Source organism: Ambystoma mexicanum, chromosome 6p (assembly GCF_040938575.1).
Source record: "Ambystoma mexicanum isolate Mex_15411 chromosome 6p, UKY_AmexF1_1, whole genome shotgun sequence".
Taxonomy (NCBI): Eukaryota; Metazoa; Chordata; class Amphibia; order Caudata; family Ambystomatidae; genus Ambystoma; species Ambystoma mexicanum.
This window is the reverse complement of record NC_090935.1, coordinates 665,409,936-665,427,220: the sequence shown is the minus strand read 5'-3', so window position 1 is coordinate 665,427,220 and position 17,285 is coordinate 665,409,936. Positions and strand designations below refer to the sequence as shown.

General features: G+C 43.9%; 1 protein-coding gene across 1 annotated transcript in view; it reads left to right on the top strand.

Moving 5' to 3' along the window:
- DHFR (dihydrofolate reductase) overlaps positions 1–17,285 on the top strand; it is a 293,866-nt gene that overhangs the window by 91,815 nt on the left and 184,766 nt on the right. The window contains exon 4 of the mRNA XM_069627553.1: positions 3,822–3,948. Within this exon, the coding sequence (XP_069483654.1) occupies positions 3,822–3,948 (127 nt within the window). The remainder of the gene's footprint in view (positions 1–3,821; positions 3,949–17,285) is intronic.

The following is a 17,285-nucleotide window of genomic DNA, read 5'->3' as shown; positions in this document are numbered from 1 at the left end:
AGGGTACAGTAGGGGGGGTCAGGTGGGTGTAGAGGGAGGGGTGGGCGGGGTGGGGAGAGTGGCTGGGGTTGGGGATAGTTGGGTAATTGGGGGTCGAGCGCGTGGGGGTAGAGAGTGTAGGTAGAGTGGGTGGCTGGGGGTACAGAGGGGGTATATGTAGAGATTAGGGGGGTGGTGGGAGGGTAAAGGTGCGTGATTGGGAGTAGGGTGTGTCGGTAGTGGTAATAAGTTTGGAGGAATGCGGAAGTGGAGTGGGTGGGTGGGTGTCAATAAGTAGAATGGTGGGGGGAGGTAGAAAGAATGGGGGTGAGGGTAGAGACGGTGGGGTGGGTGGGCGATGGTAGTTGGTTGGGGCATGAAGAATAAAGCAGCATAGGGAGGACTCGTCAAAAGTAGCCTAAAACAGCTCAAACTAGCCCAACCAGCACATGTAGTGGGGTGGGTGAGGTAGCGAGAGGGGGTGGGGTTGGTGGGTAGGGGTAAAGAGGCAGCTTCAGGTGGTTTAAAAACAGATCGGCTGTCCAAAGCAGCCCAAAAAAGCCCATTTGTATGCAAACTAGCCCAATATCTCAACCTTGCAGATCACTGCACAGCTGGGAAATGGAAAGGCTAGCCCCTGACTCGCTTCTTACAAAACTGCTGATTGAAGCAAATATTGTTGGGAAACTCCTCATTGGATAGTACGGCAGAGGAGTTTGGGAAAAGAAACTTCAGTGAGTTGGCATCTTAATGCTGTGGCATTTCCGGTTGCAATGGAAACTAGATATTCTCCATTCAGAACTAGGGGTGTAACGAATAGGGAAATTACTATTCGGCCGAATACCGAATAGTTAGCCAAAGTATTCAGTCGAAGCCAAATAGTGAGCCGAATACTTGGTTTTTTAAATATATTTTCCAGCACATGAGAAATACTGCTTTGCAAGACAGTAAAGAACATGTGAATGCATGCATCATGGATGCACACATTCAGATGCCCTTTTTCAACCCCATTTGAGCATTTGCACAAATAACCGGGCATTTCTGCACATTTCAATTTGCATCCTAAATTCGCATTGATGTACATGTAAATGAGTAACAATGGAAACCCATTCCCCTTCGTCTGTATGGACCATTTTTGACGCTGTTGTGTATTTTATTTTTTAAGTGTGAGAGCAGAGGTTAGAAATGCTGCTGTCAGACTGGCATTTCTATGCCATATCTCAAACAGGGCTGGAAGTGCAGCTAAGGGGTCGTTGCTGTGAAAAGCAAGCAGGTGTAGCAAGAAAAGCAAGCAGGTGTAGCACAGGCTGTACAGGTAAAAGCAGCAGCAACCTTGTCTGCCATAACATGTCACAGATCAAAGTGAACCTCCTCATCCCCCCACCCCTTCCCCCAGGAAAGCCTTAGCACTGGGATGGGATGTTAAGTCATTGTATGAGCATCTTAACCTTCAGATGTTAAACAGCAAATTATTTGAAACTCTGTAGGAATAGCTTTATTTGAAATCTTGCTCAGATTATCTACAACAAAACACCAACACAATCTCATAGTTCAGAGGCAACATTTTTAAAAATTTAGCTCATGACTAAGTTTATTTTTAAAGAGGCTTTCCCACTAACTAAAGCTGCTGGACTATTCTGTTCGCTGTCCTGGCATGTCTGCCTCAGTGTGGCAGGATTAGAAGTAAAATTAGCTAAAAGCTTTCGTACACCAATTTACTATTTGTGCGTTTACTTTATGAATGTTTGGTTCAGCAGGAAATCACTGTCCAGTGGGCCACTAGTACCATCATGCACCTTTAATGGCGCATATGGTTTAATCGTCTAGCTAACTGACGATGTGGGGACATTGGGGCCGACAGGTTTAATGGTGCCATGGGCAGGGACTGGGTTCACTTGAGCCCATGAAACGGGGAAGGGGGAGTCACCTCCTAAATACAAAAGTCTAGCTGGGCATGAGTTGCACAGGGACGGAACATTTCATGGTTTGTGTAGATTGGATTGACGATGCATGAAGTTCCAGGGCACGCAAACAATTTAGAAACATTAATATGGTGAGGGAGATCGGTTACGGTACAGGTAATTTCATTGACGTGGGTCTGCAATTTTCAGGCAGAGGCATAGGGTCAAGGAATGTGTTAAAATAGGGCATGGCGTACAAATAATTTAAGGGGTTTATGTGGTGAGAGGAAGGTTGGAAACGTAAAGTGCTATGCACCGAGACGGTGCAAGGATCGGGGGGATGAGATGTGTGATGAGAAGGTAAGGGGGGGCAGGGAACGGGCCTGTTCCTTGATGGTAGACTGTTACCTGATGCCGCATTGATGACCGTCTTTCCTCAGGCATCATCTTCTGGTCATCTTCTTCCAGTCTCAGCGCCTCGGTACACTGTCCCAATGCTTCAGGGTATTTTTCCTTGCGCTGCCTGCAGCAGCCAGTAAGCTAACAGCTTACTGGCTGCTGCTGCTTTCCTGCTGTTTACTTTCTAGGATTTGCGATCATCCCTCCCACAGAGAGAAGATTGCTAACCATAGAAGAGAACTTTTTTTTAAAAAGATAATTAAAAAACATTTTTTTTTAACAACTTCGGCTTCGAGTAAGTATTTCAGGAAACATTTGGCAGAAGCCGAATAACTGTTTTTCAGCTGAAATTGGGCCTAATACTTACTCGAAGCCGAAGTTCGATACACCCATACTCAGAACCCCTCTTCCCTCTTTCTCTCTTCTGTACAATTGTTTTGGCAATTTTGTGGTGCCCTACAAAACATTTGCCAAAGCCAAAAAAAGGGAGATTGTGTTGGCGCTGAGAGATACTCCGGGGGCCAGTTTGTCGACTTCAATGGTTGTGCATTGTGGCATGCAAGCTGTGTGTTTGTGATCTCAGCTCTGCTGAGAGATGCAGGCTAGTAGGTTCTAGGTCTCAGTGGAAAGGCTCTAAGACTTATGTTGCCTATTGCACTGCACAACCCCTTAACTGAGTCATGTGTACCCCAGATTATAAGTGATCTGGGTATTTGTTTAATGTAACATGCCAAGAAAAGTGCATGATCCTGCAGAGAGATTTTCAGCTATAGACTTAATTGTATGGAGCTGCATCGCGTTAGAATAAATTCTGCACACTGAGAGAATGTTTGTGTTCTATTTTCGTCCCTTTCAAAATGGAGGCTCTTGCCTGTGGATATTCTGTTGCATTATTGGCCAATGATCGATCTATTGTTTACACATTTGTAATCCTTAAGCTTGAAACTTAGGTTTGTAGTGCTCCTTTTTATTTATTTTTGACCTAGTAAGAGAGCTGTTGATGGCCTCCATCCTCCTTTTCTTCTTATACTGCAACTTCACTCCACTGATTTAAATGGGGAGCTAGGATAAATCTAGCACAAAGAAGAGAGTTGCACATGCATAAGAGATAAACTAATTCTATACACAGAGATTCATACTGCTGCAATGTTTTCCTATCTCAAAAGAGGAAATCCAAGTGTACAGTCTTACACCACAGACCAACCCTAAACATGAGTGTGTTAGGCCATCTTCATGCATTATCCTCCTTGCGGGTACCCCCTCACCCCCCCACACACACAACCACACACACAACCACATTAACGTACAGATCGCCTTTAAGAATCCCTTTTAGGTATATTTTGAGAAAGTATATTGGAATGTACTAAGTATGGTTTTAGGACAACTCTTGTTAGAGGGTCCTCTCTTGTATAACAGTAGGCTTGGAAGATAAATCTTTCTTCCATTATTGACACAAGTCTCATTTCTCAAATGTTGCATGTTATCAATGAAATAATTGCCTGTGAACGCATAGTAATTCTTCTGTCAACTATTATTTTTAAGGGCTCCACCACCAGGTGCTCATTATCTTGCAAACAGTTTGGATGGTGCCTTAGAGCTCCTAGAGACGCGGGAATTAGCAGGAAAAGTAGATCTACTCTGGATCATTGGAGGAAGTTCCCTTTATCGGGTAAGAATGCCGTTGTGGAGAAATGATTTTCTAAATTAGCTGATTATAAGCACTCCTTAAGTATTGAAAGAAAATTCACTTCCATAAATTGTTGCATATCTTTGGGGACCTTGTGCATTTCATGATTGGATGCAATGAAATTGTGCACTGTTCTCTTCCCATATAATTGAACTTTCAACCAAGACCCTTCTGGTTGACGTCCAATATATAGGCGGACGATCCCACAAATGATTTCATTGAGAACTTGTGGGGACACAACATGATTAAAATATACCATGAGGAAATACCTGCCACGCTCTGAGGAAGGTTGACTAAAGAATACATTGTTATTGCTGTTGATTCTAATATACATATAAGATCATTCTTTTTTGGTTTTCCTTCTACTGGTTAAGCCTTCAGGGTGTGGTACATTTGAAAACTCTACTGCATTTCTATTAATTCCTAGAAATTGTGTTGATATAAAGTGTTTGAAATTCTGATATTTTTCACATTACTGATCGATTTTCCCCTTACACTAATTTACACATGCACGAGGTACACGCTTGGTCTTATTTTGATGCCCATCCGGTATCTTTAGGAAAGAGCCTGACTATGCCTGCTTTTCTTACACACCTGCTTGCGATGTGTAGGCTTGCGAACGATGAACGGTTGCTTTGCCCAACACTGCATCGTGCAGTTAATTTGCTTTGATCTCCACTGTTGGCGGAAGCGGTCGAAGCGGTCGTCATTACAGTGGATCTCTAGGGAATCCTCCAGCTCATGTTACATGCACAACATCGGCCGAGTTTGTTGGAATCTAGCCTCTCTGCATGCATCAAAATCCTGATGCAGAAGGGGGATGCGTTTTGTATTCCCTGAATTGACGGCACTAGTATGAAAATGGCACGGATGCATGGAAAACGGTGGACGGTTAATTTTTTCAGGTTTGTAACCATGTATGCCTTTTTCCTCATTAATTAATATTTCACCCCATTTGTATCTTTCGCGTCTGTTTCATGCTGTATCTTAGATGTCAAAGTGAAGTGATGTTTTCTTTTTTAAATCTTTATTTTTGCATTTGGTTAGACAAAGTATTCTTGTTAATATTATTGTTGCTCCTTCCCCTCTCTCATTCCCTGCTAGAGTGCAATAGTAAATTGATTTTTGTCCAATCTTCTCTCTGGACTTCTAGTACACAATTCCATTCCTGCCTTTCCCTTCTACCAAAAAAAATACTCTTAGCAGGGGCCCAAAGTATTTATCTGCCAGCCTCTTCTCAATTCAATATTAGCAAACCTAACTTATCCATATACCTTGCCCAATCTAGCTGCATCTGCAGATTCCCAATGCGCCAGTTTGTTGCAATGTTCCTTTTAGAGGGACTCAATATTACAGCAGTGAACGTTTTGATACTTCAGGGGACCTCCAAGTTCATTAGAATCCATTCAAATTCCATCTTGATGGGCATCATCAGTGGCCTACCCAAAAGACTGCCATTTAATATGCTCCAGATAATTCCCTTATGGGACATCCCCAGAACATATTAGGTTTTTGAACTAGAGAACCCTCACATCTACACACAGGTTTATCCACGGGACCATTATGCAGTCTGTGTCAATCTGGGTGCAGACTGTTGACAGACTGTGCCCAGCCACCTCCTCCTGTTTCATGGAGATCTGACATTGTGTTCCACTGCGCTCAAGACCCAGACTTGCTCTACTTCTTCCTGCCTTCCAGCTAATGACTTGGTGATCTATTTATCTACCAAGGTATGCCATATCTCAAGTTTTTTCCCTTCCTCCTCTTTCCCATCTGCTCACATTGCTTTACCTTCCTTCACTCCTTCTCTGCTATCTCACACATCTGGTGGGCACACATTCGCCATAGACCCAGCCCTTCATGTGTCCTAGTGGATATCTTTTCTCCATGAAGAACAGAAAAAATGGAAACCAATAAGATTCTTTTACCTCTTATCCCTCTACACCCTCTTTCCACTTTGGGATCTTCCCACCTACTTTAAAACCAGCACTGTACTGATGTCCTTTGGAAGTCGTCCGCGAACACAGATAATCCTGCAAAATATCACCCGGGAACTCTATTTATTCACATTCGTTAAGCGCACAGCAGCCCGTAAGCATTGTGGCGCTGGTTACAGTGGTTACTCAAATCTTAGTTACATATAACATACAGTAGGCGCAGTGGAGATGATGCGCTTGTTACCGTGTGACATAGCCTAGTTGCATACACAAACATACCATAAAAATTAGCATACTGGCATGGCAATCCAAGTTGTCGGACGTGGTGGTGCAGAAGGTGGGTGAGCAGGAGTGGATACTTAGTTGAAGAGGGCAGTTTTTAGGTCTTTACGGAAGGCATGGAGAGATGTTTCGGCTTTGAGGTCGGTAGGGAGTGCGTTCCATATCTTGGGGGCAAGATGTGGGAAGCCTATTGCTCCTGCCTTAGCCCCGTTAATTCGGGGCACTGTAAGTTGGTTGGTGTACCCACGTCTGATGGGCCTTGTTGATAGTGTGTCTGATAGGTATGATGCCTGCAGAAAGATTGATGCATTTGTGGGTGGTGGAGAGAATTTTGAAATAGAAATTGATACTCTTTGACTGGGCGCCAGTGGGCTGATTTTCATGCTTGTATAATGTGCTCTCTTTTGGGTATACTAAGAGCTGCTCTAAGAGCGTTGTTTTGGGTGCTTTGAAGTCTAGTTAGGTTTGTTTAGATGTGTCAGCTAGGAGGGCATTGCAGTAGTCCAATTTGGCTCCTATGGTGGCACTGGCAATAGAGAGGCAGTTGTCCTTGGTTAGAAAAGGCTTTATAGTATTGATCAGTTTAGTGCTCCATGCGCAGGCCGAGACTATGACGCTAACTTGTTTGTCCATGGATAGTGTACCATCTATGTGGACTCCGAGCGTTTTGACCGAGGAGAGAACTGGGATGACACAGCTGTCGATACGGAAGTTTGAGATATGTATCACCTACTTTGGCTAAAGTAGCCTTTTGACCAATCATTAGGATTTCTGTTTTGTCCCCATTAAGGCAAAGCCCACTCGTGGCCATCCAGGCTTGGATAGTAGAGTAGATTTGCTGAAGGGTTGTAGTGTCTTGGTGATAAATCCCTGTGAGGGGAAGGAGCACCTGGGTATCATCAGCATAGTTTGTGTATGTGATCCCAAGTGCATCCAGTTTATCAAAGAGAGGCTTTGTAAATAGATTGTACAGAGTAGGGGCTGTACAGGAGCCCTGGGGGACACCACAGTGGATGATGGTGGGTTCTGTGTTGGCTAGGTTGGAGAACACTTTCATAGCTCTGCCTTCTAAGAAGGAAGTGACCCATGTTGCTGCGTGATTAGAGAAGTGCGCAGCATGCGTGAGATGCTTGGTGAGGGTGTTGTGATCAACCAGATCAAACGCTGCTGAGAGGTCAAGGAGCAGGAGAAGGGCAGGCTTGCCCTTGTCTAGGATATTAATGATTTGTTTTTTTTAATCTAATAGGGCGGTTTCAGTTCCGTGTCCTTTGCGGAACCCCGACTGTCTTTCCTTAGATCGAGTTAGTTTCGAAGTACAGTTGGATTTGTCTGTGAGCGGCCTTGTCGAGTATTGTGAGGAGAAACGGGACGGTAGTTATGGGTCGATAGTTGTTAGGTTGAGAGGGGTCTAGGGTTGGCTTTTTTAGGAGCGAGTGCGCCCAGGCCTCTTTTAAGGCTGTCTGGGACTATGCCTGTTTTGAATGAGGCGTTGATGAAGGCGGTAAGGAGAGGCGCGAGTTGCTCAGCGCATTCTTTGATGATTTTAGGTGGGCATATGTCGCCTTTGCATTGAGGGTTTGAGATGTTTAGGATGTCTATTACATCTACTTCAGTGATTTCAGTAAATGTGAATTTAGGAAGGTTGCTCTTTATGGGTGTGGGCTGGTTCTGCTTCTGATCAATCTGTTTAGGCAAAGCTTTGTAGTGGTCTGAAATTTTGTGTTAGAGGAGATCTATTTTTTTTTTTTTTAGCATAGCGGATTGTATGCTGTTGCACCAGGCCTCATCTTTAACGATCTCGTCAGTGCATATGGGAGGTACTGTTAGTTCTTTAAAGATAGTAAAGAGTTCTTTCGTTTGGGAGTTGGCAGAGGCGATCCGGTTGTTGTAGGCATCCGACTTAGCATTGAATATGGAGTCTTTGTATTTTTTGGAAATGGAATGGAAGTTAGCTTTGGTGATGTCACAAGGGTTGGTGTGCCATTTTTTAAGCGCCTGGCGTTTAGAGTTGCGCATGTTTTGGAGCTCTTCGGTGAACCAGGAGTTTGAGTGGAAGGATTTTTTTCTCTTTTTAACTTTCTAACGGAGCGACAGTGTTGATAGCATTGGTGAGTGTATTCTTGAATAACTCTGCTAAGATGTTGGGCTCTAGTGAGAATGGCAGTGCTAGGCATGGAAGGTTAAGACAAGCACTAACGTTCTCAGCAGTGAGTTTTTTTGCGCTTCTAGCTAAGGTAGCAGGTGCTGGTATAGTAGATTTGGCACATGGTGTGGAGGGGATAGTGAAATGTAGGTAGTTGTGATCTGTCCATGGGAGGCAGATATTAGATACCAGGGCTGTATGACAATTATGGTCTATGATCCAGTCAAGGATACAACCTTTCGTGAGTCGGAGAAGTGACTTTCTGTGTGAAGCCCAGATCGATTAGGTCTTTAGTGAGGGAGGAGGCCGTTTTGTCATTTGAGTCGTTGAAGCCTAAATTGAGGTCGCCTAGGACTAGTGTCTTAGTGGATTTTTTTATATTTTTCCCTAGGAGGTGGGTGACTTGACACTGGAATTCCATAGTGGCTCCTGGTGGACGGCAGATAACGTGGATATTTATGGTGTGTTTTGGAGAGAGAGCTAGTTCAGCTGATAGGATGTCTACATTTCCTTCTCTTTGGTGGGGTATCGGCCTTATGTCTTCTTTGAAGATTAGCGCTACTCCCCCCTCCTGTTTTGTCAGGCCTATCCTGTCTGAGGATAGAGTAGTCTTCAGGAAGTGTTAGCGTGATGGCCGGTCCGGAGGCTTCGTGAAGCCATGTTTCGGTGATGGCTATTATGTCTTGGTCTTGGTTAGTGATTAGATCACTCACTTCTAGGGCATGGGCATTGAGTGAGCGGACATTAAGTAGGGTGCATTTGTATGGCAGAGGCTGGTTGTAATTTACAGTGGGATGGGGGTGTCTTTTTTTTAGATGGTGAGGAGTGTTGTTTTGTGGTGTTGTAGGCAGGTATTTGGGGATGTGCTTTAGTGATGGTGTGTTTACTGACTGTGGTGCAGTGGTGTCTGCCGTATGTTCTGTAGGGGGTCCGTGATTCTAGGCGTGAGTTTCTTGGTGCTACAGGAATAGGCACGGTAGCAACATTCAACAGGTGGGCACGTGTCCTAAATCTGTGTTGTCTGGAGTGAACTGAGGGTGTGTGTAAGTGACTGTATGTGATGTATGTTGGGTGGGGCTGGGCAGGTAGTTCATGGTGTCAGGGTTCTGGCTGCTGGCGTAAATGTGGCTGGTTAGCTCTAGTCCGTGCGAGTTCTGCCTGCTTTTGAGGAGGGTGAGCGCGGTGCCCAGCATGCAGATGAGGAAAGGCACGGTGTACATGCTGATGTAGGAGTAACACTTGTATGAGATGTGCTGAGTATGCGCACAATTGTCTAATAAGTGCAGTAAGTTCCAAGTAAGGGTAGCATGTGAGGCTGTAACAGTTCGAAGTGTGGGAGGTCAGTCCCTAGGGTATGCAGAACTTTGCTGTATGTCACGTTTCAGGCAATGACGCTGGGCATTACAAGCTTTGTATAGTGTATCAAAAGCGACAATGTTGGGCTGGTCAAGCAATTTTTGGATGTATTTGGTAGATGGCACAGTAGGTGCAACAATTTTTCTAAATGCAGTACTTAGGCTAATCAACATTTACTAAAGGCATTTGGTAGATAGCACAGTTGGTGCGACTATTTTTCTAAATGCAGTATTTAGGCTAATTAACTTTTGGTAGATAGAGTAGATAAAGTACATACTGCTCTTTAATGATCTGATTTAGTCCAGGAGTAGACGGATGGCTACTTTTGTTGAAGCATCATGGTCTGCTCCGGGTATAACTGGCGGGTCTGTTGGAGGTTCGGACGGCATGATTAAGCTTGTGCGGCGAAACTCCTCTAATTCCCCACTACTCTAAAGTATTAAAAATTGCATCCCTGAACCACTCCAACCCAGATTCTGCAGCAGTCTCTTGACTGAAACAGGCTGTGCTCCGGTCTACAACGTCCTCACCACTTCATGCTATCCTCTTTTTTTCATTTCCCTTAACCACTCGGCAGCCTTTGAAACCGTTGACCACCCCCCTTTGTCCTAGGTATTTAATGCACAAGAATCGCCTGGATTGCATCCTGCCTCTGATCTTATTTCATCTTGTGTAGTTTGCAAACTTCTAGTACCCCTTTCCTAGTGAGGCTCCCAGGATTGGCGTCCTAAGCCCTCTCTCCTTTACCCTCTAAACCTCCTTCTTAAGCAAACGTATCTCCTCTGCATTCTCCCAGCATCTCTTTGCTGGTCACAAACAAATCCACTTTTTCTTTCCCTGCCTTCATCCTTGTGCTCTCCAATAGGCACAGACTGCCTCACAGCCCTGCGCCATTGGATGGCCCTTTGATGTCTCATGCTCAACTCATCAAAGACAGAAATAATCTCCCAGCCCACAACGCTCCTCCCCTTCTCGCCCTCTCCAATATCTTTCTGCACCCATGCCATAAAGCTCACATTCTTGGTCGTCTTTGATCTCAGACTCCAACATTTCATTTCATTGTGACTAAATTCAACCTGTTAAACATCAGCCTCCTCCCCACCTTTCAACCAGCATTAATGCTCCTCCTACTCCTGTGCTTGGTCAAATCGACTACTGATCATCCTCCTGCTGGGTCTTGCTCTCTACTCTTTTGCTCCCTGTCACAAAGCAAAGTGGTCTCTGTAAAGATTCATGACACGTTTTAGGTTTTAGCAGAAAGGTTTCTTAGGACTTACTTGATACTCAACGCACTGATACATGTGACTTGTACATTTTACGCTGTTCAAACCTTACTTTCAACAATTGCTTTTTTACAATGTTGCAAAGTACTACCATGTTACAAAGTCCTATTTTTCATGGGGTTTATTGATCCCAAGATTTGAATGTCCTAATCACCTAAATGGTATTTAAAAAAAAAATATATTATTTGTTTTTATCAATAAGATTTTTACAAAAAGCAGAGTTCATAACTTTTCATTTACTTAATGTCCAAATGACACAATGGCCAGTGTGTGCCTTTCAGTGTCTGTCATTTGGCTGTCAACTTTTAGTATCAAGATTCACAAGTTAAATATTTCTCACTTGGAGACGTCTCAGAGCTCTTTGTAAGCAAAGGGAATCTTGTTAGGAAACAAATAGAACATATTGAAGAATTTTATATATTGCGAGTAACCAAGAGGTTCTATCGCCCTCGATCAACCTGGCCCAACATATTTCTTCATCCATCGAGAAGATATGTTGTAAATACTGTGATCTTATCCATCGTGTGCCAGGTCATGAGGGAAGCAGATGACGACTTTGCACTTTCTTAGTAGCTGTCTCACAAAAGCGGCAGAGGCTGGTGGTAGAAAGACTCTAATAGCTAAAATTTCGTTTGTTGGTAGCAAGTTGAACCTCGCTCTCAAAAGGAGGTCCCGAGCCTGTCTGCTCGGGAATTTCTTGATGAAACTTTGAAGATCATTTAGTTTCCTTGTGTTGCTTGGGAGGTGGGTCGTTAGTTTGTTACTAGCCGCCGCTTCCACGGTCCTTACCCAGTCCAATTCCTTATATTTCTTTAGAACTTTCACAGGGTTCTTACATAACTCCTCTTCATCACTCTCAATTGACTGGAGTAGGGCTACATTTGCCCTGCTCCATACTGTGAGCATTTTACAGCTAAAGGATAAGATTCCTTGGTTTATCAGATTGTAGATTGAGGGGGTGGTTGACATCCGACATTTGCTGTAGAGCATCAGGGTATTACAGCCGACCGTTCCTTGCAGAGAGAGTAGGCTTGGTTCTCGATGGATTGATATTACTGAGGTCGAGTTTGGGAGGCCCAAACCCGTTATTCAAAATAGACCTTGTAGTCTCGGCCAAGTTCCCGTTGGTATGTTTGGCATTGTATCGGCACCATATGTCAAAGAAGGTACCACCTTCATTTTGTAGAAGTTTAGCACCGGTGTTGTAGAATAACGGCTACATTTTTTATCTATCTCTTTGCCTTGGGCCGCCAATTTGTTTTGTCTTTTAATGCTTCTTGCATTGCTGTCTCATGCTTCAAACTATCCAGCGTAACTCCAAGGTACTTAAAATCCCATACCTTTTCAATGGGGTTTCCTTCGAGGCGAAGTTGAATTTTCTCTTGTTTTCTGTTTGTTGTTTTCAACGTCATACATTTTTGTTTTTTTCTCATTTATTTCTAGGTTATTTCTCAAGCTATATTGTTGCAAGTTGTTAAGTTGACGCTGTAAATCAATTGGAGTATGGTCGAGTAAAATTAAGTCATCGGCATACAACAAACGACTAATCGTTATTTTGCCCAATCTTGGCGGAAATGCTGGAGCTGCTGCTTCAGAATCCTTAAGGTCCCCTAGATAGGCCAAAAAGAGTGCCGGCGCAAGGGTGCATCCTTGCTTCACGCCTCTTGTCGTTGGAATCTCTGATGATAATGTCCCTTGATGACTTAAGCAAACTCTCATGTTGGTGTCAGAGTACAGAGCAGGGGGACAATTCCAGGCCGAGAGCTTAGCCCAGAGACGAGATCCATCGACGCCGTCAAAGGCCTGAGTTAAATCGATAAAGGTGATTAATATGCATGGCCCTCCATCTAGAACCTTGTTCTTCAATGCACTTAACATGTGTAAGTTTGCAGAGGTTCTTCTTGAAACCTGTTTGCAGGTAGTCGTCGCAAGCTGTGCTTTTAGTCTATTCTTTACATTTTCTCAATAACAGGGAACCAAAAACTTTCCCTATGGAATCCAGCAACGCAATTGGTCAGTAATTCGCCGGGCCGCTCTTATTTCCCTTTTTGAATATGGGAATCACTGTTGCCGATTTCTGTGATGGGAGTATAGATTTTAAAGCCGCACATCTTCGGAAAATGTTGCTGTGTACCGGTGGAGTAGGCATGTCACGTTTAAGGTCTCCACATATCAGGAAAAATGGCGCCGGATGGACAGCTTGGACCTCGTCAATCGCAGCTTCCATTCATTTCAAGGTATTAGCGAGCGTCGATAGCTGCCGGATTCCAATATGTGTTTGCTATTATGATCATCACTAGTTGACGCATATCCTTGGTAGTCTGTTTTTGCTCATTTTGCCTTGACCACAAGCAAGGCTTGATTGCATATAAGCGTTTTTTCCAGGGAAATGCTGCATCTGTTCTACAGGCTATCAGTAAGCCTGATGATGGGCGACCTATGGGACCCTTTTTTGCCGGTGACAGGGCAATTTCGTATCCCTCGAAGGTTGGTTGTTGTGTCAACCAAGTCTCTTGTAGGCACAATATGTCGTAATCACCTAATTTTATGTCTCCAGGAGCCGTCAGGTGGGAGTGACCTCTAGTGTTCCATGCGCACAAGCTTATCATATTTCTTTGTTTTTTAAGTTGCGGTACTTCTTGGCGGCAGTGCTCAGGGGCGGGAGTTGTTATTTTTTCCGCTGAATAATTGGGACTTTCGGCAACCAGGACCACAAGCCTTGCGTTGAGGTGAGGTGACTTTGTCAAGTGTCAAAGTCGTGACACATTTGTCGGGAACGTTTTGCGTGATGGTTCTCGTTGTGGTTATACGGTTTGCCAAGTAATCTCTTTTGGTTATTTCGGAAGTGATCACGTTGGATTTCGAGGTATCACGATTAAGTTTGGGTTTTGATGGATTGCTTGGAGATGTTAAAACGCTTAGAATCGGAGCCTTTTCTTTTAGAGAAAGGACTGTGGGTTTGCTGTACTGAGGTGCCACCATTCTTCACATAGGTCACCGTCTGTGTTTGCTCCACCGATTCCCTCAGGGTCTTTGTTTGCGTCCGCAGATGTTGAACGCTGTGTTGAGAGCCAGTCGGGTTAAGGTCTTTTTGTTTGGCCTTCTGGTCTGGATCTGGAGGATTCGGTAAGGTCATTACCCATTTTTAGCAGTTCCTTTACTAAATCTCTTAACAAGTTATTTACTGTTGATGATGCAATGTAAAGGTGAGATATAGCTTTGTGTTGCTTGTGACTCGGATCTACTATAAGTAAATTGTCCGATTTAATTTGTCGTACCTTCAGAATGTAGTTGAATAGGGTTAACACAGACCTTCGATTTAGGTTTACTTCATCGTTGTTACCCACGATTTGCTCCAGTTTAAATATCCATTTTGGTTGCTCCCGCTTTCCTGGCACCTCGTTGTAAATATAGGTTCTGTAATGCACACCTGCGGTGTTCTTTTCTTTAGCTATGTAACTTGCTGATTCCCCGTTTTTCTGTTGTCTCTTGCTCCTTCCTTTCGGCTGATCAGTTACCCTGGAGGTTTCGTGGTGTGGGAGCCTTTCGCCTGAGGTACATTTAAGCTCCTCCGGTTTTTGTTTCAAAGATGTTATTTCTTCATCTTGGGAAGGAGATTTTAAATTTGGTTGATTCCAGTTTACCTTCCTGGTTAGTTTTTTGCATCTAGCTTCCAAAGTATAGAAAGGACTTTCCACGCTCTCTTCTTCCTCATTTTGTCTGTTGTTTAACTTGCGGTTTAGGTTGTCTTGGGGCATCTTTAAACCAGACGCAGCCCTCAGTTGAGGAGGGGTGAGCTCTTTTAGATGTAGACTTATGTTCAGCAGTACTTCGTTCTCAAGGAAGTCATCTATTGTTCTTGGTGCCGTAGGACAGTTGTCTTTCTTGGTACTTGCCAATGTCACCACTTTAGGAGCTCCTTTGATGGAGATTTTCTCAGCCCCTATGACTGGCTGAGCTGTTCCTAATGGTTTTACCTTATTACCGCCTGTAGGATGGCGTTGGCACTGGAAGATTGGTTCCATAGTTTGTTTGCTGTTTTTCCCAATGCCTGTTGAGGAGCTTTTCTTAGGATTAATGTTGCATGAATGAGCTGACTCCTTTATTCTGTGTGAGGTGGTGTCAGAAGTGACTAGGTGTGCTTGATTCTCTGCAATGAGAATGGTATTGAATTTCTTTGTTGGAGCCTCACAGTGGGTAGATGGTGGGTTGGAAGGCGCTTGAGTCTTTACCTCTGTAGAGTGACTCTGAACACTTTGATTGTTGACTGTTAGGTCAATCAATATTGATGTTTGTGTTCCTGTCTCCTGCAGTTTCCCTGCTGGGATTATTATTTCCGCGGTCGCTGATGCTGGTGTAGATCGAAAGGTCTCGGGTTAGGGGTGATTTTTTTTAAAATTTATTTATTTGTTTTTAATATATTTTTTTTACATTTATTTTTTTAAGCTCTGTCTTTAAGAGCCCTGATGTAGGCTTCAAGGAAGATAAGTTTACTATGGATCATGGCTTGAATCGTCATGTAGTCTTTTAAGGTATCGCTTACAGCTTCATATAACTTGGTGAATGGAGCTAAAGCTATTGTCACTGCTGACATTATTGAGAAAATGTCTTTTTTTTTTTTGTTGGGGTCTCTGTTAACACAGACAAGGACTGTTTTGTCGATCTTCTTTTCGTGGGCGATGCTTGATGAGGAAGGGCAGAAACGATGCTATGTGGATTACAGGTTCTGTTTGGGTCGGTTTTTGAAAAGCCACAGTGGTGGTCTTCGCATTGGGTTGCTTGTTGGCTGTCCAGCCCAAGAGCATATATTCTGTCCAGATGAAGTTTAGCTGTTTTAGAAGGCAAGTTTGTTGCAGTGTCAGCGTTGAAAGTATTTTCGTTATACGTTTCACACTATGTAGGTTTATGGTATGCTCCCAAGGCTTTCTTCTTCGAGGTCTTTCATGCTAATTATAAACCAAAAATGATAGAGGGGGGGGAAAGAATGAAAGATTAAAAAAATTATGATTGATTCATCAATATTCATCGTCCAATTATTTTTCTTATAAAGCTTTCGGGTGCAACAGTGCATTTAATCAGTTTCTCCTGCAAAATTCTGATTTCTTTATTGTAATTATGAATAGCTTACACTTTTCCCCAGTTTATCAGGAAAAGCAATATTGCCAATATTAATGTATTCTTGGACTTCCCTTTGGTGGGTAACTAAAAACAGAATAGTTCCCTTTTTTAAAATGTTTAAAATTACATCCACTTGCTTAAAATTGGCAGTGGGTCCATGTAAGATGGCTGCCTCTTGTTGAGATCCCGTGACAACGAGCCTTCCCCCAACCCTAGGTTTTTTATCTTATTTTGAACATTGCCATGATTATCTCTTGAAGGGGAAAAGCCCCTGCAACCAGCTGGGCGATCAATATCTGTGACAAGAGCCATGGACTGTGGAGGTGTGGCGGGCCCCTAGACAGCTCCGCACACAGAGCTCTTGCAGGTTGGCCAGCAGGAGGGCCAGCTAGGAGAGGTGTTTGGAGATGGACTGCAAAGGGCGGAGCATACCCCAAGTAGAGCATGGGACCTTCGCACTGCACTAGAAAGGACAACTGACATGCACGAACATGAGTGGGAACACCACTAAAGGTAAACAACTAAAGGGCTGCAAATCCACGGAGGTGGGAGCGGATGCAAGGCAGTCTCAGATTTAGGAAGTATGTGTAACTGAATGGAGAGAAGAACATGAACGACCCAGAGTGGACTGTGGGGGCACCTCGCTGAAGCATTGTGGAGAGGGGAGGCCCTGCAGGGTGGTGACATTAACGGACGCTAAGCAGTGATGAGTGGAACCTGGAGAGGAAGCTATGTTCCCACAGCGCCTACTGTAAGGAAGGCATGGTATCAAAGTAAGACAGACAGAAGTGATCACAGTTCTGAAATGCACACCTGCAGTGTTCTTTTCTTTAGCTATGTAACTTGCTGATTCCCCGTTTTTCTGTTGTCTCTTGCTCCTTCCTTTCGGCTGATCAGTTACCCTGGAGGTTTCGTGGTGTGGGAGCCTTTCGCCTGAGGTACATTTCAGCAATTGCCTGACTCGGCCTGACCCTTGTATTGGGACATGTCAGGTAAAGCCAAGTGAACTGCCAGGCTGGTATGTCAGCGCCTACTGTAAGGAAGGCATGGTATCAAAGTAAGACAGACACAAGTGATCACAGTTCAAGGGTGCTTATCAAACTGTAAAAATGGGTGAGGTAAACACCTAATTTAAAGTAAATCTAAGATGGGAGCAAGCTATGACCATCAAATAATAATAATAGTCTTAGTGGAGTCTAG